General features: G+C 44.4%; 1 protein-coding gene across 1 annotated transcript in view; it reads left to right on the top strand.

The window, feature by feature from the left end:
* Positions 1 to 15,622, top strand: part of TOLLIP (toll interacting protein) — a 43,553-nt gene extending 27,931 nt beyond the window's left edge. The window contains exon 6 of the mRNA XM_015421269.1: positions 12,354 to 15,622. Within this exon, the coding sequence (XP_015276755.1) occupies positions 12,354 to 12,568 (215 nt within the window). The 3' untranslated portion in view covers positions 12,569 to 15,622. The remainder of the gene's footprint in view (positions 1 to 12,353) is intronic.
* Positions 15,623 to 21,407: the final 5,785 nt, after the last annotated feature.

Raw genomic sequence — 21,407 nt, 5'->3', positions numbered from 1 at the left:
CTAGAGTCAGATTTGACTGGCTTTTGAGAAAGGGAAACCTTTACCTTGAAGGTAGAATTGTCATCTCACAAGCCAGAAACCCTGTGCCTTGATGGTCTTACAAGTGTGTGGAGTGTTGCTCCACAAATAACTCTTACGTCACTCATAGCAGGTATTTAGTGTATGTTCCAAAAGGGTCAACTTAAGCCTCAAGTATGAACAAGATCCAGATGCCCCATTTAGCCCTGCAATCTTTCTTTACTTAACACATCACTGATAGTCCACCTTTGGCCATTTTATTCCAGTGAATGGTAATGCAGGTGGTACCCAAGGGGAACTCTTCATTAGTATCTAGTCCACAGTAATAACTCCCTTGCATGGCTTAACAATACATCTTTTGTTTGTGGCAGGTTCAAGACTCTGAGTCTCTTTCTCTGTGCAGCAGCTACGACAGCGCCCACCAGAACAGTTTTTCCTTAGTGGTAGGAGTGTGTAATGAAAGGGAGGGAGTTTCCATGGACTTTAAGAAAAAGTTGCATCTACCCTCTAAATCCATCTTGCAAACTGGTGAGCAGAATTTAGGCGCAAGGTTTGATAGTGTTTTGTTGATAGATGGAAAGGCTTATAAGCATAGAAGGTGCCCAGTAGTTGGGGTTTAAACCTGGGCATGAGAAATGGGTAAAGATTTATGTTGGGTTATGGTGTGAAAAGGGGCTGCGGTTGGCTTAGAGGTTAAGATGCTGAGCTGCAGACCGGAAGGTCTGTAGTTCGGCGGTTCGAGACCCGAGTGCCAGAGTGAGCTCCCGTCTCTGGCCCCAGCTCCTGCCAACCTAGCACTTCGAAAGCAAGAAATTGCAAGTAGATAAATAGGTACCACTTCGGTGGGAAGGTGATAGCGTTCTGTGCGCCTTGGGGAGAACTCTTAGGACAGCGCTGGCTCTTCAGCTTCTAAATAGAGATGAGCATCGCCCCCTAGAGTCGGACTCGGCCGGCTTTCAAGCAAGGGAAACCTTTACCAGTGATCTAGGAAGCAGAATCACAGCCTGAAGTATGATGCCAAGACAACAGATACCAAGCTGAAGACAGATATACACTAAAGGGGGGCTATCCAGGTCAGGGCTGTTTCTTAAGATTTTTGCCAAACAATATTCTCAGGAAGGATGTAGAAGAGTCTTCCTCTGCTGGGTTATTGGCTGGCGACAAGCAAGATTAAGAAGGGACAAATAATAGAATCATAGAGTCGGAAGGGATCTCCAGGGTCATCTAGTCCAACCCCCTGCACAAGGCAGGAAATTCACAATTACCTCCCCCTCCACACCTGCAGTGACCCCTGCTCCACGCCCAGAAGATGACAAAAAAATCCTCCAGGATTGCTTCCTGACCCCAAAGTGGCAATCGGAATTTGCCTGGGCTTGAAAAAAGAAGCCCACAAGAACTAAGCACTGAGGCAACCCTTCCTGCCCTCCCTCTCATGATCTGCCTGAGTTCACAGAATCCACACTGCTGTCAGATGGCCATCTAGCCTCTGTTTGAAAACCTCCAAAGAAGGAGAGCCCACCACTTCCCGAGGAAGCCTGCTCCACTGAGGGACTGCTCTAACCATCAGGAAGTTCTTCCTAATGTTTAGCCAAAAGCTCTTCTGATTTAATTTCAACCCGTTGTTTCTGGTCCGACCTTCTGGGGTAACAGAAAACCACTCTGTACCATCCTCTAGCTGACAGCCCTTCAAGTACTGGAAGATGGTTATCATATCACTTCTTAGTCGTCTCCTCTCCAGGCTAAACATATCGGGCTCCTTCAACCTTTCCTCATAGGACTTGGTCTCTGGACCCCTCACCATCTTCATTGCTCTCCTCTGGACATGTTCCAGCTTATCTACATCCTTCTTAAATTGTGATGTCCAAAGTTGAACACAGCACTCTAGGTGAGGTCTAACCAGAGCAGAGTAAAGTGGTACCATCACATCTCATGATCCAGACACTATACTTCTGTTGATACAGCCCAAAATTACATTTGCCTTTTTTAGCAACCACATCACACTGCTGACTCATGTTCAGTGTATGGTCTACCAAGACCCCTAGATCCTTTTCGCACATACTACTGCCAAGACAAGTCTCCCCCATCCTATAATTATGCATTTGATTTTTCCTACCTAAATGCAGAACTTTGCATTTATCCCCGTTGAAATTCATTAAATTTCTTTTAGCCCAGTTTCCCAGCCTGTCAAGATCATCCTGTATCCTGACTCTGTCTTCTACTGTATTTGCTACCCCTCCCAATGTAGTATCATCTGCAAATTTAATAAGCATTCCCTCTATCCCTTCATCCCAATCGTTGATAAAGATGTTGAACAAAACAGGTCCCAGGACAGATCCTTGAGGCATAGGAGCAAGGGATAGCGAACGGAGGCTAGGGATTTTTCGGAGAGAAGTGTGTAGAGTGAAGGTAAATGGACAGCTGGATCTGAGAAAGTTTGTCCATATGTTCCCTGTGCACCAGCAGTGGTTGCCAGGCTGCCATTTGCTGGCTGCCCTCCCCCCCCCTTAGGGTGGCCAGCAATGCTCCCTCTAAGCTGTGGAGTCTTGTGAGCAAAAATTCTACTCTGTGAACAACTGGCATTAAAGTTGTGAGCGATTTGGCTACTGAATAAATTAGTTTGCTCTGGAGCCATCCTTCCTGAGCTAAGACAAAAATGTGTGAGCCGGAGGCTAAAAAACTGTGACCTGGCTCACACTAACTCACCTTAGAGGGAACACTGGTGGCCAGCCTGGTATTGACCAGAGTCCAGGCTTTCCCATCACGGCTCCCACTCTGTGGAATGTGGAGCAGAGGTCCATCAGTGGCTATTAGCCACAAGGTATAGACAGGAACTCTCAGTCTGGGGCAAGTGATGCTCTGTACTCTTGGTGCTTGGGGGGAGGGGCAACAGTGGGAGGGCTTCTCGTGCCCTGACCCCACTGCTGGACCTCCTGATGGCACCTGGTATTTCTGGCCCCTATGTGACACAGAGTGTTGGACTGGATGGGCCATTGGCTTGATCCATCATGGCTTCTCTTATGTTCTTAAGAGCAGAGATCCATCAGTGGCTATGAGCCACAAGGTATAGATAGGAACTCTCAGGCTGGGGCAAGGATGCTCTGTCTTCTTGGTGCTTGGGGGGGGCAACAGTGGGAGGGCTTCTGGTGTCCTGGCCCCACTGCTGGACCTCCTGATGACACCTGGTATTTCTGGCCACTGTGTGACACAGAGTGTTGGACTGGATGGGCCATTGGCCTGATCCAACATGGGCTTCTCTTATGTTCTTAATGTGCTCCCTGAAGACATGAGGGGAGCCCCCTTGTTGGAGATGTTTAGGAGGCACTGCAAGTCTTGCGTGTTAGGGTTTTGATGGGGTATGAACAGCAGGCATATTTTAGGGGGGCAGCTATTTGATTTTGAACTGTAATGTTTTAATTGTGACTTGTAAGCTGCCTTGAGTCAAGAGGAATGGTGGGGTGTTAATATTTTAATAACTGAAGACCTGAAGCAAGGTTAGAAGTAATGACTCAGCCCCACCCCACCTTCTGGAGTAGATATAAATTACCTGCCTACCATTTTCTTCTCACCTTGACACAGAGAGTACTCCATCTATCTGTGTTATACCTCTGAGGATGCCAGTCACAGTTACTGACGAAACGTCAGGTTCTACAATGCCAAGACCATGGCCACACAACCCCGAAAATCTACAGCAACAAATTAGAAGTAATTGTTTAGCAAATGTGTGAGGACAAAGAGAAAAGTACTAGGAGTGGTTCAGTGGCCATTGTCAGAAGGAACCCTTGAACAGCGCAGGATGCATTAAGTAAATGTAGGCTACTGAGCTGTGAATGAAAATATTATTAGTACTGCATGTGGCTACTTAAAATGTTATGCAGAATCATGCAACCTGAGGTCTAAAGTGTAATACCACCGGGATTTTACCCAACTTTCTTTCTTTCTTGAGAATACTTCCAGGCAAAAAGTAGAATAATATGTTTTCCATCTCTTGTTCCTTTTCCCACACTCGCATTTGTCCTCAGGGCTTGAGTACTTTGCTCTGGGTAAGTCATCTTAACTCTTTTTTTTTTTTGCATTCCATCCAATTGGAACAAGAATTCTGCATGCAAAATCATGCAAAGCGCTTTTTTATTTGTATACAGTGTGTTGTAATACACTGTGGATGTCATTACAGGTGGATGTAATACACTGTGGATGCCATTACAGGTGGATGTCACAATACACAAAGATTTCAAATTATGTATTTTTAACAAGTTGCATTTGAGAGGGGAATAAAGTTGTGTCGGAAAACATGTAGGGTAGTTGCTTCTAATGTTATTTGACAGTTACAGACAATAGGTAATCAGATGGATGAACCTAAAATATTTGCAGTCTTTTTCTCTCTCTCCCCTCTCCTGGTTCGTGTCGTCGCATTAATATAGCTAGTTGTCATAAGGGACAGTGTTTAATTTCCTTCGTGTTCATCGACATTCAATTAGAGAGAGCTGTTTCTGAATACTTGTATGATGAAATTGTGTTGCTGCATTGTTACAAGTCATTGGTGCTGGTATGAAGGTATAGTAATGCAGGAACCTAATTAAGACACTTATGTGCAGAGGTCATTTCAGGGGGGATCGCGGGGGATCGCAGTTCCCCCGGGTGAGGTACGGGGGGGCACATGCCCCGCCCCCTGCTTCCGGCCGCCCCGCTTCCGGCCCTCATTCAGCCAGGAGGAGGCAGGAGAAGAGGGAGGGTAAGTTGCTTCCTCCCTGCCTCTCCCCACCCCTGCCTGCCTGGGGCCAGGGAGGGCCTTCGCGGGGCTTCCTTGCACTCCCGCCGGCCTTGCAGGTCCACCGCCGGGCCCCTCATGGGGCTCGGCAGTGGAGCTGCAAGGCCGGCGGTGGCAGCCGGGACCGTTGGGGGTGTGTGGCCTTATGACACACTTCCGGTGATGTCAGGGGGTGTGGCCTTATGACAAACGTCCGGTGATGTCAGGGGGTGTGGCATATGCTAATGAGTTATGCTAATGAGTTCCCCTAGCTCTTTTTCTATGAAACAACCCCTGCTTATGTGTATGTCTTTCTTCAACCTGAGTGTCATATGCTGCTTTTGTGTGAGAGTCCAGTTCTTATATGAAATGTGACTAAAAAGTGGTGAATATGCCAGAGTTGTTTCCAGTTGCAGGGATAGGGCAAAAAAGAGCCTTACAACAGCTTAAACTTTTGTGAATCAGAGCCCACATTATCAGGTGCAGGAAGTTTGTCCTTATTTGGCGCCAATACACTGGCATAGAGAGAAAAAGTTATGAACAGTGGGGTCAAAAGGCAATGAAACACAAAGGGTACACGCTGTCATATTCTGTGTGTATGCCTCTGTTGTATGTCACTATGTATATATATATCCATATATATCCATATATATATGACTATACTGTATTTCTGCTTACACACATAGTGGCATAGACTTTGTGGTCTAGAGCCTCCTGTGTCCCTCTGATGAATACTGATTGCCACAATTTTGCATCTTGCGTTTTCTGCCCCTCTGGAATTTGCGCTGATGGATTCACAGTGCCAATAATGCTTGCAGGGAATTACGGTCAATATTCTTTCACATCCATCCACCGAAAAGGGGGATTGCTCTTGAACGGTCATTTATATGTACTCGGTGCAGGGCTCTTTTTGTAGCAGGAACTCCTCTGCCTATTAGGCGACACACCCCTAATGTATCCAGTCCTCCAAGAGCTTACAGAGCTCTTCTCACAGGGGCTACTGTAAGCTCTTGGAGGACTGGCCCCCATTAGGGGTGTGTCGCCTAATATGCAAAGGAGTCCCTGCTACACACAGATCAGTGTGTTAAGGGAAATCTGCAAGAGCGTAGACCAGTGTTCCCTCTAAGCTGAGTTGGTATGAGCTAGCTCACAGTTTTTTAGACTCCGGCTCACACATTTTTGTGTTAGCTCAGGAAGGAGGGCTCCAGGGCAAACTAATTTATGCAGTAACCAAATCACCTGTTCGCAACTTTAATGCCGGTAGCTCACAAAGGACTCCACAGCTTAGAGGGAACATTGGCATAGTCCCCATCTTGCTGATCTGCCTCTCTTCCTCCCTCCTTTCATGAATGCAGTCTGCTCAGGGCCGTAGTCAGGATTTTTTTTTAACTTTGGGGGGCATTTTAAAAGGGGAGGGCAATGTGTCAGGAGCAAAGAGAAGCTAAAAGTTTTTTAAAAGCGCCAAGAGAGAGAGAGGGCCGGAGTGGGGAGCAGCAGGTGTGCCCTTGTGGCGTGCCTCACCCACAGCCAGCCAAAGGTACCCTGCCAGGAGGCAGGGTAGGGCGATGGCTTAGGTCAGCTTGGCCGTGGCTCACAAGAAAAGATAAACCGGTTGGATGGGAAGTTGGGGGGGCTGGGCGGGAAGTCGGGGGGGGGCAAGTTGCCCCACTGTAGCTACTGGCCCGAGTCTGCTCAGAAAGACACAGGGGAGGGGGAAACAAACTTGACCCAAAAACTGGAATCAAGAACCACAAGAGTAAGAAAGAAGTCTTGATAAAGGGCCAGTGTTAAAAACCTAGTTAAAACTTACAATATACAAACATACATGTATTCAGGGGTCATTTCGTAGAAAAAGAAGTACAGGAGCTCATTAGCATAACCTATTAGCATAACTTATTTGCACATGCCACACCCCCTGACATCACCGGAAGGCAACACCCACTGCTCAGGCTCCACTCGACTGTTTTGGATTGATAGCTATTGGGGGTGGGAGACACGCAGATCTGCCCTCACAGAGGAGGGAGAGCTTGTACCTGAAGGCGGGCCGGGGGGGGCGGCAACTTACCTGGCTGCTTCTTGCTCCTCGTGGCCTGACTGAGGGCTGCTGGGAGCAGGGGGCGGGGCTTGTTGCATGTGCCCGCCCCCTGGTCTCCTTACTGCCAGAGCTCCGCTCCTGTGCACTCCCCCAGGAAATGACCCCTGCATGTATTTATTAGAAAGACAGTTAAAAAAACATATAAGGGCCCAATGAAAGCTTCGTTAAAAAGTATTAGTGGCCTAAACACAAGGACCAGCACCCATGACAATTTTCTTTTTTCTACAGCGCCTTCCTTTTCTCAGTCCAGTATTCACTTAGCGGTTATCTTATTGTAATGTATATTATTGTTACATGTACCTCAATATTCTTTGACCTCCAAAGAAGGCCCCAATAGGGCAGAAACGCGTCAGGTCATGTGTGTTTAGGCCGCTAATACTTTTTAACGAGGCTTTCATTGGGCCCTTATATGTTTTTTGTCTTTCTAATAAATACATGTATGTTTGTATATTATAAGTTTTAACTAGGTTTTTAACATTGGCCCTTTATCAAGACTTCTTTCTGAGTCTGCTCAGAACCACTGGTAGGGTCTGAACACTCTGTTTCTGGTCTGCCTTTTTCACTGTATAATATGGGATTGGTGGATTCTCCCTGTGGACAGTTCAGTGAGGTCCAGTAACCGTCTCTTGCTCTGAGCTCACTGTGGGAGCAACCCACAGTTTCCACTCCCATATATGAAGTGTTTTCTTCAGTTAGTTGATAGAGACAAAACGATAAACAGTGGGGCCACGCCATGAAATAGATCAAAAGAAAGTACATATTTAGTTCTAAAACTCTGCAGCAATATTTAGACTTTTGTTTTGCTATCTCAGAAGGTGCAGTATATCGTTTATGAATCCAAATATATACGAGAAAAAATTAGCGATTCCCATCTCCAAAGCTGATGACTAGCTCCTTTTTGCTGTATTTCCCCCTCCCCGGCTGCTTTAATGTTGTGTCTCAGTCACTCCTACGCTGAATCTGCTATCCTGCACTGTTAGAATCTGAGTATTGTGACATCCTCATTGTTAAATGCAGAATAAAATGTTCAGTCAAGTGTCTTACAGAAATGCTTTTTTGGTCTCCTACTTAAAATGTTTGTAGTATTTCGGTTGGAAGTAGTTGAAGAAACAGTAAATAAATAAAACTCTTTGCCTTGGAATTCAGCTTGGCAGAAGGGTACAAGTAACAATTTTAAGTGATCAGTGGGTATGCTAATAAAAGCTGGGTCTTCTCCTCCTGTTCGTAGCATTTACCAATGTACGAATATTTTGTCTGTGGAACAAATGCCTGTGTTTGTGTAGATCCCCCCCCCCCCCAACAAAAGGCACTTGACTGTACTAGAACATTTTTTTAATGAGCGATGCTTTCTGTGAAATTCCGAATGAATTCATTTTTCATGCTATGCTTGCATTGCTTGTTGACAAACGGCCAGTATGCACTATCAAGATGCCTTGTCATTTTATGTGCACATTTCATTTTAAATTTCATTCTTTCCACCTGAATGCTTTTACTGCAGCAGCGCTGGTGCCTTTGAGACAAAATGGGGTTTATGCAACTTGAAACCTGTCCCCTGTAAGCCAGAAGTAACAGGGCAGAAACTGTGTTGGTGTAAAGCTTCTTAATTCAGTCAAGCCATCTGGTCAATAATTTAAGCGTTTCCCTTTTCCCCTGCAAAAATTATACCTTAATGTTACATCTTCCTAATGTCGATATTCAGGTTATTAGTTGATCTGTTATTTGCACAGAATGAGAAGTGGAACAGACAAGGCCATGCCTCTTCATTGGCCAGGAGTGGCCAAACTTGCTCAACGTAAGAGCCACATAGAATAAATGTCAGATGTTTGAGAGCCGCAAGACATGAACAAATATTACAGAGTCGTTTTTATTTTTTTTAAATATGCAAATTTGCTTTTTTAATAACATTAAATGAGACTGCCAAAAATAAAAACAAAGGGGGTAAAAACAGGTTTTGAGAATGATATTTATTTGTCCAGTGATATTTATTTGTTTGCTGATGATATTTGTCTGAGAGAGAGAAAGAGACAGGTGGAAAGAAAAAAAGAGACAGGTGGAAAGAAAGAATGAAAGAGGTGGAAAGAAAGAGAGAGAAAAACAAAGAAAGCAAAGAGATGGGAGGGAGGGAGAAAAAGGATGCCTCCCCTTTGCTTCCCCAGCTGCCGTTTTGGGAGCCGCACAATATGTCTGAAAGAGCTGCATGTGGCTCCCGAGCCACAGTTTGGCCACCCCTGGCCTAATGCATTACTTAAATACTGAAAACAAGCATGTGAGCGCTATAGCTGCCAGTTATTCAAGTAAAAATAAATGTGATTGTAAGTGCTAAGCTTTGTACTCTTTTATGTTAACTGTAAACTCTGTCCGCAAACCTTTTCTCAGATAAATTTACTTGTCACGTAAGTCTGTAAGTAGTGCGTAGTATAACTTTTTAATCCAAAAGCAGAACATGCGATTGTTAATCATTGTTACGTGCTCAACTGTAGTATATTCCATTAAAGTCTCTCTTGATGCATTTGGATAAGTGAGCCGTCATCCCGTCTAACTGTAGCCTGAAATCAGCATTTACCATTACACAGAAGTAGAACTGGAGTGCATATGACTCTTGTGTAGCGTCTGTAATGGGAAACTTTTAAAAGATGAAATGCACGGTCTTCACATGTGCATAGACTGTTTTCCCTCCCTGTTATTTGAAGCTGCCTTCATAAAGCTAACCATGATCAGTGTTCCCTCTAAGCTGAGTTAGTGTGAGCTAGCTCACAGTTTTTTAGCCTCCAGCTCACACATTTTTGTCTTAGCTCAGGAAGGACGGCTCCAGACCGCACTAATTTTTGCAGCAGCAGCCAAATCGCTCACTCACAACTATAATACCATTACCTCACAAAGTAGAATTTTTGCTCACAAGTCTCCACGGCTTAGAGGGAGTATTGATTGTGGTCCTGTTGTTCATTTGAGGAGCTTACCTGAGAGAGTGTATGGCTGCAGTCTTGCGCTTCACATGTGCTACCTAAGAGCAAGCAACTCCATAGAGGCGTTGTACCCCTCTGACTGAGGTCACCAACAATGCCCCCTCTGAGCTGTGGAGTCTTGTGAGCAAAAATTCTACTTTGTGAGCTGCTGGCATTAAAGTTGTGAGCATGGCTATTTTTGGGCAGGAGCGCACAGGAACGGAGTTCCGGCTGGCTCCCAAGTTGGCCACACCCAGCAGGAACTCATTAGCATAACAGGCCACACCTAACAGCAGAAACTCATTAGGATTGGCTACATTAGGGGTGTGTGGCCGAACATGCAAAGGAGTTCCTGCTACAAAAAAAGCCCTGGGTTTTGACAACAAACAAGGTAAACAGAATAAGAAGCAAAAGGTGGGTGTGGCTGGATAACCACACTTCTGGTAACATGGGGGTGCGGCCTAATGTGCTAGTGAGTGGTGCTGTCAGGGGTGTGGCCTAATATGCTAATGATTTTCTGCTGTTGGGTGTGGTCTGTTATGCTAATGAGTTCCTGCTGGGCTTTTTCTACAGAAAGAGCCCTGGTTGTGAGGGAGTGATTTTGGCTGCTGCATAAATGAGTTTGCTCCGGAGCCCTCCTTCCTGAGCTAAGGCAAAAATGTGTGAGCCGGAGGCTAAAAACCTGTGAGCTAGCTCACACTAACTCAGCTTAGAGGGAACACTGGTCCCCAACAATCCTGTGAGCAGGCTTTGTTGCTGCCTTGATCGCCCCTTACACAGTACAGAATATTGCCCTCGGGTGCTTGCTACATTCACAGTAGTTTACCTTGATTAACTTGATCTTGACCAATATTCCCTCTAAGCTGTGGAGTCTTATGAGCAGAAATTCTACTTTGTGAGCTACTGGCATTGAAGTTGTGAGCGAGCAATTTGACTCCTGCATAAATTAGTTTGCCTCTGGAGCCATCCCTTCCTGAGCCGAGACAAAAATGTGTGAGCCGGAGGCTAAAGAACTGTGAGCTGGCTCACACTAACTCAGCTTAGAGGGAATACTGATCTTGACCATGGGCAGTCCTTGTCAAAATGTTCAGTTAATTTGGGTGATATTAGACAATGTGTGCACCAAACGAATGAAAATGGACAGTACATACTTAGTTCTAAAATCTTGCAGAAATACATAGACTTTTGTTTTGCTGTGCCAGATTTCGAGATGACAGGAAAACCTTCATGCCTTTTACCAGCAGTTAATATTTACTGAAATGATTCCTACAGCCTTATTGGTGGTCTAATGGTAACAACGCTCACATACGATTGTTAATTTTGCATCTACCTGTTAGCAAGGGCAAAACTCCATTCAATGGCCAAATCTCCCAGCGTATTGAAAGGATTTCTTCTGCTCGTGAATGGATAGTGTCGTCTGCAGACGGTTACTGAGAGATGCAGTCTTTTTTTTTTACTTTTCCTTTTATTGCCACTCTGCCTTTCTTATTTTATTTATTTACTTATTTATTTATTGTATTTGTATCCCGCCCATCCCGTGAGCGGGCTCAGGGCGGGTCACATCATCTCAAACAATACAGCAAAGTTTAAAACTCAATAAGGCATTACATTATAAGCATTTAAAATCAGTAGTTACAGCTACTGGTGCAAATTCCGACCCAGTAATACTGATGCATACGGCCGGTTGCTAGCAGATGGGTGGCCAGTAGGTAGGAGACAGCAACCTCGGGTGTGGATGCCCGCTGCGTCAACCAAAAGCCTGGCGGAAGAGCTCCGTCTTGCAGGCCCTGCGGAACAGAGTAAGATCCCGCAGGGCCCTGATCTCCGTGGGGAGCATGTTCCCTGTTCTTTTCTGCCACTATAACTGTGATCAAAGAGAAGTGGTGTCAGGGGCACTCTGTCCTTCTACCGCTACCAAATGGAAATCTGATCTTAGGACCAAGTCCCCCTGCTCATGCTTTTATTTGTATATGCTTATGCTTTGACACGCAGAATATAACAGTATAGATAGAGAAGGTTTTGGGCCACTGCACACTTGGAATTAGTGTTTCCTGTTGGTATAAGGTGTAAGCAGGGCTATTTTTGGGCAGGAACGCACAGGAACGGAGTTCCCGGCTGGCTCCTGAGTTGGCCACGCCCAGCAGGAACTCATTAGCACAATAGACCACACCCAATAGCAGAAACTCATTAGGATTGGCTACATTAGGGGCGTGTGGCCTAACATGCAAAGGAGTTCCTGGTACAAAAAAAGCCCTGGGTTTTGACAACAAACAAGGTAAACAGAATAAGAAGGGAAAGGTGGGTGTGGCTGGATGACCACACTTCTGGTAACATGGGGGTGTGGCCTAATGTGCTAATGAGTGGTGTGGTCAGGGTGTGGCCTATTATGCTAATGAGTTCCTGCTGGGCTTTTTCTGCAAAAAGAGCCCTGGGTGTAAGGAATCCTCTGAGTTGTGGTTTAAGTAACTTTCCAAACTGGATAGCATTTTGAAACTGTACATCATCTTTACCCACGTTATCAGTTTTCCTTACCTTCCTGTGTCTCTCCTTTCAGGAATGCCCGCCGTTTGTAACCCGGGGATGGTCCCTGTGGCAGTGCCCCCTCCCGCGGTCAATCCTCAGCACGTGTGTAATGAAGAGGATCTAAAATCGATCCAGGACATGTTCCCCAACATGGACAGAGAAGTCATCCGTTCCGTTCTAGAAGCCCAGCGGGGGAACAAGGATGCAGCGATCAATTCCTTGCTTCAGATCGCCGAGGAGTCCTAAATGCTTCTGCGCATTCCCCACCTTCATTGTTATCCCTCCTTTGATTTGCCAAGCCAGGGATTTAGCTAGAGGAAGAATTTCCTGAGAAACCATCCTGTCTGGAAAAGATTGTGGTCCCTTCGTTTTTTGTCGTTGGACATTTGCGCATTTGTTTTTTTCCATACTATCTTTAGAAACCTCACCCATTTCTGGTCATATCAGTCCAGCCCTTTATGGCTGCATTTCTATGTGAGAGAGGTAGAGGGAGGTATCCATGCTGCTTCTTTCTCTCTCTCTCCCTGTTTTGGAGAGAACACACACATGTTTGTGCACAGACAAGCACATTTGCCTGTTTAACACTATGCATTGGGGCGGGGGGGGCGGGGTGGTAATATTGATAGGTGAGAGAAGATTGCCATTCCAGAAAGTGCTTTTATCCAAAGTTTTCAATAAATGGCCCCTTTCTTTCAGGCATACGGAGCCGTTACATAGTTCGTCGGGGGTGGGTGGGGGGGTATGTGAGCATTGCAGCGATTTGTAACATTCTCAATGTAGGCAAATTGGTATTCTAGTAGCCCCCACAGTCTTTCTGGTGAAATCCCCGTGCTAAATATATTAATTGGGTACTAATGCAATATATTTGATTTTCTACATTTAGGGCCAATTGCTATCCTTTGCTGCGTTGCTGTGCTTCTGAAGTCTGCGGCTACTAGTTTGTCAGAACACAGTAGCAACATATATTAGAGGGAAAGGATTGTTTCCTGACGTGCTTGTGTGTTTACTTGCACTGTTAATTGCTTCTGCATTTATGTACATTGGAAAGAACGAAAAGAGAAATTTTACACCTGGGAACGTTTGATATTCTTAATAAATATTCTCGTGATTGGTTGACAAAATGCTCTGAAAAGAAACATGTTGTTGAGGCAGGTATGAGTAGAATAGGATAGTTTTTTCGGACTAGAATTATTTTCAAGGCATAACTTTTAAGGAGAAAGTAGATTGCAATGACTCAGTGGGCCTTAATTTAATCAGAGGTGAGACATGCGAGTCTCATTTGTGAAAGTGGGAGGAGCCAAAATTGAAATATTAATCCCCAAACACGAGAAGGGGGAAATTGTACAAATTCACTGTATATGTTTTAACAGCATAGAGTCGGAAGGTGTCAGAGTATCTCCATTTAATCAGCGAGTTTGTTTGTTTCGGAAAGTGAAGCGATGCACTTTAATATGCACATTTTTTTGTTACAATGTGCAGCTTGGCTTTTTTGCTGGTTTCTTAAAAATTAAATGCTGTCTATAACTCAGCCATACTTTGTACTACTCAAGGTTTTGAACACAGCACACAGGCATTCGAATCGGTTGTGGATTTTATTGCTTTGGAAGAAGAGCTCATGGTTCTTGTCTTCCGTCTATTTTGCTTCTCTTAATCAAGCTTTCTGTTGTTGTTGTTGTTTTAAAAAAAAACCTTATGTCCACTTAATTATTTTAGCATATCACCTTGAATGCTCCTGGCATGGCCAGCTATAGTTCAAATATTTATTTTTTTATGATTAAAGTATATGTGGGAAAATGACTTTTAAAGATAGTACCAAAAATCTGTGTTTTTTTCTACTGTTTGATGTTTATAACAACTAATCTTCCTGTTTGATTAGACTTGCATTTGTAAATGTGAAATTCTCTCTCCCTTCCCCCCACTTTCTGTTTCTTTTTAGATTCATGGATACAATCAGTTGTGAAGCGGGTTTTCCTGCAACCTGCTCTAGAAGTGTATATCCGTCATAAAATTAGCTTTGTCCCTTTCTTCATACTCCGCAGAACTTCCAGATTATCCTTATGATTTAATGATGTGCATTTGTCTAATTAGCATCACAGCAGGGGAAGTCTTGTGGCATTTAGGTATTTATGAGGAAGATGACTCAAAAGTTGTCAGGAAAACCTGGAGTAATGATTTGTCCATAAAACCTTCTGTTTTAGGGCGATATGAATGGAATAAGCAAGGACCGCAAAATGCAAGGAAACTGTACATTTCTAGATGCTGATGATTACTCTGGAATGCTTGAAGAGTCGCTTGTAGTTTAGGAATGACCTCAGATTGCCCATCTCATTCTTTTTAGAGCTGAACTATAGACATATTCAAAGAGGTTCTGAGAATGAACTTTCACAATCAGGATACTGACGTGGGAATGTTAAACTAAATCTAGCTTATGGAAGGTTCCAAGATAGAAGGCCTGTATAAAGTCTGGGAAGGTCAGTGATCATTAAGTTGCATTTTTATGTAATGAAGCAGAGAACTTCTGTGGATTGTGAGTAGTAAATGGATAGTTAATTCCCTGTGTGTTCTCTTATAATGAAGAAGATGACAGTACACAGTCTTTTGTGAAATTAATAGCTGGCCTCACTGATTACTATATTTTCTTTGTCCTTAAAAGGGGTAAACCCAAGTATGGCCACACTCATCATATGCATATCTCCGCTGGGCTGCTGCCTGGAATAATACCCTATCTAAAGCATGCAAAGGGAAAGCAAATACTGGGAAAGTTTCTGTGGATTTTAGTCAGAATTGCCTCTCCGATATTTGTAGTAAGACCGGGGTGCAAGTTGCTGATGTACAGAATTGAAACGCACTAGTCTGTTGTTTGAACTAAATGCTATGTCGCACACAATCCTTCCTATCTGTTTTCTATATGCTTCTCAACAGAATAGCATATTTGGCTTTGTACATCTCTCTGTAGCCCAGAAGCTGCTGTGGAATCCTGGTATTTGCTGAAAGTTGTTGGCACTAGCTTCAGTCCTGCCAAGGTCCTGTGGTTGGCAAAATCCAGGAATATTTTTGTCTAGCTAGATGCTTTCCAACTTTTTCTCTGTTGCCGTTTGATGCACGCTGATGGTACCAAGTGTTTCTGTTTGCAGATATAACTGCTTGTGTTGGCTGACCTATAATACTGTATAGGGGGTGTTTTGCTCTTAATTCTCAAGACATTGTTTTTTACTTTGTTGAAGTTGGTATGTTTTGTCTCTTGCATTGTAAATTCTTCTTTTCCCCATTGTATTTAATTTAATAAATGTCTACTATATACCAGGCCGTGAAGAAATGTGGTCCTTTGCAGGAGGCATTATGCAACTCAGAGTAAGTAAATTCAGGGATTAGGAATTCTGTTGAAGAAAATGTTAATAACTTCAGCATAGCATTTGTACATAATGAAGAAATATCCGACATTATGGTACAAGGTGGCTTTGCCTCTTCCAGTTGGTAAGATTTTAATGAAATACCTAGAGTTTGTTTGAAGGATAGCTCAAACCAATGAATGTTCCAGTGACAGAAAATGCTCCCTCTAACCTGTGGAGTCCTGTGAGCAAAAATTCTACTTCGTGAGCTACTGGCATTAAAGTTGTGAGCGAGCGATTTACCTCCTGCATAAATTCGTTTGCTCTGGAGCCACCCTTCCTGAGCTAAGACAAAAATGTGTGAGCTGGAGGCTAAAAAACTGTGAGCTAGCTCACACTAACTCAGCTTAGAAGGAACACTAGTGACAGATACGTTTCATTTGGAGATGGGAAATCTAGGTTTAAATCCCCCTCAGCCATAATCATATTGTTGTTTTGGGGAAAGTAATATTTGTGCCCTCGGTTTCCCAGTCAGTGCAAAAAGAATAAATAACCTTGGCAAGGTTATTTTAAAGAAAGCAATATGAAGATTATAGATCATTTGGGATGCTGAGCCAAGTCAAGGAAGCTATTAAAAGTGAAGAGGCTTCTTTTTAAAAGTGGAAGGTCTGCCCCAGTGAATTGAACAGAAGGGACCACAAACTCTGGCAAAAGAAACGTTAAGTCAGTAATTAGGCATGCAGAAAGAAAATTCGAGAAGCAGGTTGCTGAAAACATCAAGACGAACAGTAAACATTTCTTTTAAAAAATATCTGGAGCAAGAAACCAGCCAGAAAAGCAGGTGGGCCTTTGGCTTTTTGTTTTTTGGGGGTGATGGGTTTTTGTATATATTTTTCATATATGTGCGTGTGTGCACACCTGGAAGCCATGGTATCTGACCCCTACTGGAGGCCTGGAGGATATTCAGAGCAATGTTCCCTCTAAGCTGCGGAACCTTGTGAGCAAAAATTCCACTTTGTGAGCTCCCGGCATTAAAGTTGTGAGTGAGCCGTTTGGCGACTGCATCAACTAGCTTGCTCTGGAGCCCTCCTTCCCAAGCTAAGGCAAAAACCTGTAAGCCGGAGGCTAAATAACTGTGAGCTAGCTCACACTAACTCAGCTTAGAGGGAACACTGATTCAGAGAGATGGCTGAATAAAGCCTGCCCCCGCATCCCGACTGCAGGTTTTCCAAAGAAGTCTCCCGCTTAGCTTCTGAGATCTGACAAGATCAGGCTTGCCTGGGCTATCCAGGTCAGTGCTAGCAGGGGTGGACCTTTGCATGACCAAGGGGATTACTAAAGGGAGATGGCAGAGCAACTCAATTTTTTTTGTTTCCATGTTCACTGTGGAAAGTGTGGGCCATGCACCCATGCCACAGCCACTATTTTCAGAAAGGGAGTCCAAAGAACTGAGTCGAATTGAGGTGACAGGAGATTATATTTTAGCCCTATTGTTTTAAACCAGGAAATTTAAATTTAAAAACCAGGAAATCTCCAGGTCCTGATGGCATATACCCGAGAGTTCTTAGGGAACTCAGATGTGAGATTGTTGATCTACTTACCCATATATGTAAGTTATGACTAAATTTAGTGGCTGTACTAGAAGACTGGAGAGTAGCAAATGTTCCTCTGATATTTAAAAAGGGGCCCAGAGGGGAACCAGGAAACTACAAGCCAATTAATCTGTTCCTGGCAGATTAGTAGAAACTGTAAACAAAAACAGAATTATTAGGCACTTAGAGGAACAAAGCCTGCTGAGGGAAAATCAGCATGGCTTCTGCAAAGGGAAGTCCTGCCTCACCAACCTCCTGGAGTTTTTTGAGAAAGTGAACAAGCAGGTAGACCACAGTGACCCAGTAGACATTATATACTCAGACTTTCAACTTTTGGGTTTACTCCAAGCATATAAAGTCTAATCACCGTTATTTACATGCTTGTTCACTTTCATGGAATAAGAGGATGGGTTTTGTTACGGATTTTAAAAAATGGTTAAATTACAGGAAGGAAAGAGTAGGAGAAATGGACAGTTCTCACAATGGAGGGTAATAAGCTGTGGGCTACCACAAGGATTGGTATGGGAGCCAGTACTATTTGATTTGTTCATAAGTGATCTGGAACTAGGGAGGAATATTGTAGTGGTCAAGGTTGCAGCTGACACAAAATTATTCAGGATGGTGAAAACCAAGGATGACTGTGAAAAGCTCTAAGAGGATCACCACAAATTGGGTGAGTGGGCAACGATGTGGCTGGTAAAATTCAGTGCTGGTAAGTGTAAGGTGATGCACAGCGGAACAAAAAATCCCAACTTCAAGTATAGGCTAATGGGCTCTGAACTTACTGAAACTGAACGGGGGAAAGACAGGATGCTGGATTGGTCTGATCCAGCAGGGCCCTTCTTGAGTTGATGCTATAAAAATACACAATTTAATCATCAATGGCCTCGGCCACACGGGCAGGAAAATGCGGGGGGGGGGGGGGGGGGGGTGCCGTTGCTGAAGCTAAGCCGCCCCTCCCTTCTTCTCGCCTCTTGAGCTGCGCTGACGCCGGGAGCTCCCGTGGTTAGGGGGGAGGTGCCAATCACACGACGCGGCAAAGAAGCGGAGCGGCAAACGGGGTTGTGTTTTTTTTAAAAAAAACTGAAATGTGCGCATGCTCCGTTGGGTGCTTGTGTGCATCCATGGAGACTTGGAAAATAAAAACCTTTTTGTGAGGGAAGGGGCGGGCACCGGAACTACCACCGGAAATGCGATCAGATGCCCGCCCTTGCCCCGCGGTTTACGGAAACTAGTACCTCGGAGGTACTAGTTTTTTACCCCACATCTTTGGCGGGAAGCCTCGGGTGTGCCACGGGAGCTCTACGCTTCCCAGATGTGGCGGTGAGATTGCGCCCGGAAAATCCGCCTATCTTCCGTCTCTCTAGCGTGCCTAATGCTCCGTGTGACCGGGGCCTTTATTTAGTAGTCTCGTGTTTGTATCCAGACTTCTGAGGCAGTGCCTGCATTATAGGACAAGCTCGCTTTTAAACTATCATGTCTCACTGAAATGCTTGGTTCTTGATGAGCTGAAGTACCTAACATAACTTTATTTCCTATTTTCGATCAGAATGTTTTACCGCATTAATGTTGATAATGGTTAATAAGCTTTCTCTAAATGGCATGTGCAAATTTATTTCATTTATTATGAGATTTATAGCCCTCCCTCCCCGCGAGCGGGCTCCATGCGGTTCACAAACTGGGCACGTAGGAAGTTTGAGACGGGGATTTTTCGAGGGGGAGGAGAGTTGGTGTGGGAGAGCTGATCAGGAAACACTGGGGCTGCAGTCAAATGTAATGAATTTAATTCTCACTGAATTTAATAACTAAATGTGCATTTTAAGATATTAGGGATCCAGTTTTACATGAAATTGTGATGGCCAATGGCCACATACAATAAACTTTCTGTTCAGTCAAATGTAAAGGACAAACTCTAGTCCAGTTCTGAATTAGAATGATGTAGGAAGTTAACCTGCCTCCTTTGGGACAGAGGCAGATAGAATTGGTTTCTAAATGTATTAATCCTTTGTTATGTGTTCTCCCTGCTGTCCTCACCCCTGGCTCAGAGACTGATGACCTGAAACAGTTGTCTTGTGAAGTTTAAAATTGGGGTGGGGTGGGAAGCTGGTTGGTTCTGTTGCTGGCAAACTAGAATTCTAAGCTACAGTTTATGCTAGTTTAGAGTCCTGGCTTGAAGACAAGAAGACAAACCGCAATGTACCATTTTACCCAATTAAGAAGTTAACAGAAAACTGTGGTTTGTCTTTCTTCAGTCTTTGCCACATGGGAGGTGAAGAGGGAAGAAATGTACAGGCCTGAGGAATCCTGGCTTTTTCTTCATGGTTATACAGGCACATAACGGCTTTGCTAAACTAAGGTTTTAGGTGCCGGCTGTGCCAAAGCCAAGCAGAAGATGCCGTCATGCATTTTTAAAGGGGCAGAGCTGTACCATTTAGCTTCGTTGTCTTTTGTCCACCCCAGGAGTAGCGTTTATTTATCAATACTTTTTCTTCCGCTTTTCCCCCGCACTTAGAATTCTAAGTGGCATACAATATAAAATGCATATTTTTAAAAAATACAAATTTAGGTAACAAGGATACGTGACCCAATAATCCCCAAGTCACATTTAACATTGATGAACCATGAAAACATCCTGGATGGGTGCTGTTTTTGCATGGGTCACAAAGGGCCCTGGGCCCAAGAACCAACGTCACATGCATGTTAAAAGCTTGCATCTCTGGCCAAGCCCGGGCTTTAAATTACCTGCAAAAAGGGGGAGAAGCAGCCCTGGTCTTAATCAGCTCGCTTAGGTGGGAATGTCCTTTTTCAGAGAGTCCTCGAAAAGAGCTCTCTCAGCCCCACCTACTTCACAGGGTGTCTGTTGTGGGGAGGGGAAGGGAAAGGAGTTTGTAAGCCGCTCTGAGGCTCTTTCTGGTAGTGAAGGGCGGGGTATAAATCCAATCTTCTTCTTCTTCTTCTTCTTCTTCTGATTGAGGGGAACCTCCATATGGACCACTGGTCTGATCCAGCAGGGCTCTTCTGATGGTCTTATGAAGGCCTTGGCCTCTGTACCCTGTTGTTGGTCCTCCAGAGGATCTGGTTGGCCACTGAGTGAGAGGATGCTGGATTCCATGGACCACTGGTGTGATTCAGCAGGGCTCTTCTGATGTTTTTACCCTGGAACCACTGAACTTGACTCCTTGACACCATTAACTATCTCTTAGGACCTGTTCACACTTCCCCTCCTTGTCCAACAGGAAGGGGACCACTTCATCTGGTTCAGAAGAGTCTGATGTTTCACATTCTTCCTGTGGACCACTGGTGGGTAGACCAAGAAGCTTATATATGCTAAGGAACTGATTCATATATATGCTTATATATGCTAAGGAATGCTTATATATGCTAAGGAACTGATTCATCTGATTCATATATATGCTTATATATGCTATATATATATGCTAAGGAACTGATTCAACTGATTCATATATATGCTTATATATGCTAAGGAACTGATTCATCTTTAGACCTGGACATCTTTAGACCTGGACATTAAATAGCAACCTCCTTAAAAGAAGGATCCTGCCTTCCTGCTGCTATACTCTGAAGTACTTCACCACCAGTTGCAGTTCTGTGCATCCAGCTTTGCCACAGGTAGCAAAGGACTCATTGGGAAAGCTGCCAATCCATACCTGTCATGCATACCACTTCAAGGGGTCTAGAGAAGAAGTACAAGGTGCACTGAGGTTCAGTCTTGTCAGTTGGAGAAGAGTGAGTAAAGGAGGGCAGAAAGCCTGAAGGCACGGGATGGAAATTCTACACCTCTGTGGTTTTTTCCCCTCGGGATTGCTTACTACTTGACATTTTCTTTTTTTTGGGGGGGGGATCAATCTTTGGCTCAGCAACCTTCCTCTAGACAAGGAAAATCTTGCTCTCATTTTCAAAACGAAGCTTTATGCATGATGAAGCCGTAGATAAATACCTTCAGGCATGAAGCTGACTACACATCCGAGACTGTGGCAGGTTCCCTTGCCTCAAGGTGTGCCTCGCTATGCTCTCCTGCTCTGATCTCAGAGGCACAGCCCAGATTCTTCTTTTGGGAGGTCTTTCAGCAGGGAACTGGACAATGTACTTAGACTCACTCAGAAGCTCGATCTGTCGCTTGGCCTTGACAGTCTTAGCCAGGCA

The sequence above is a fragment of the Gekko japonicus genome, unplaced genomic scaffold (genome assembly GCF_001447785.1).
Source record: "Gekko japonicus isolate JY-2015 unplaced genomic scaffold, Gekko_japonicus_V1.1 scaffold644, whole genome shotgun sequence".
Taxonomy (NCBI): Eukaryota; Metazoa; Chordata; class Lepidosauria; order Squamata; family Gekkonidae; genus Gekko; species Gekko japonicus.
Note: the sequence above shows the minus strand (reverse complement) of the source record. Positions and strands in the feature narration are given on the sequence as shown.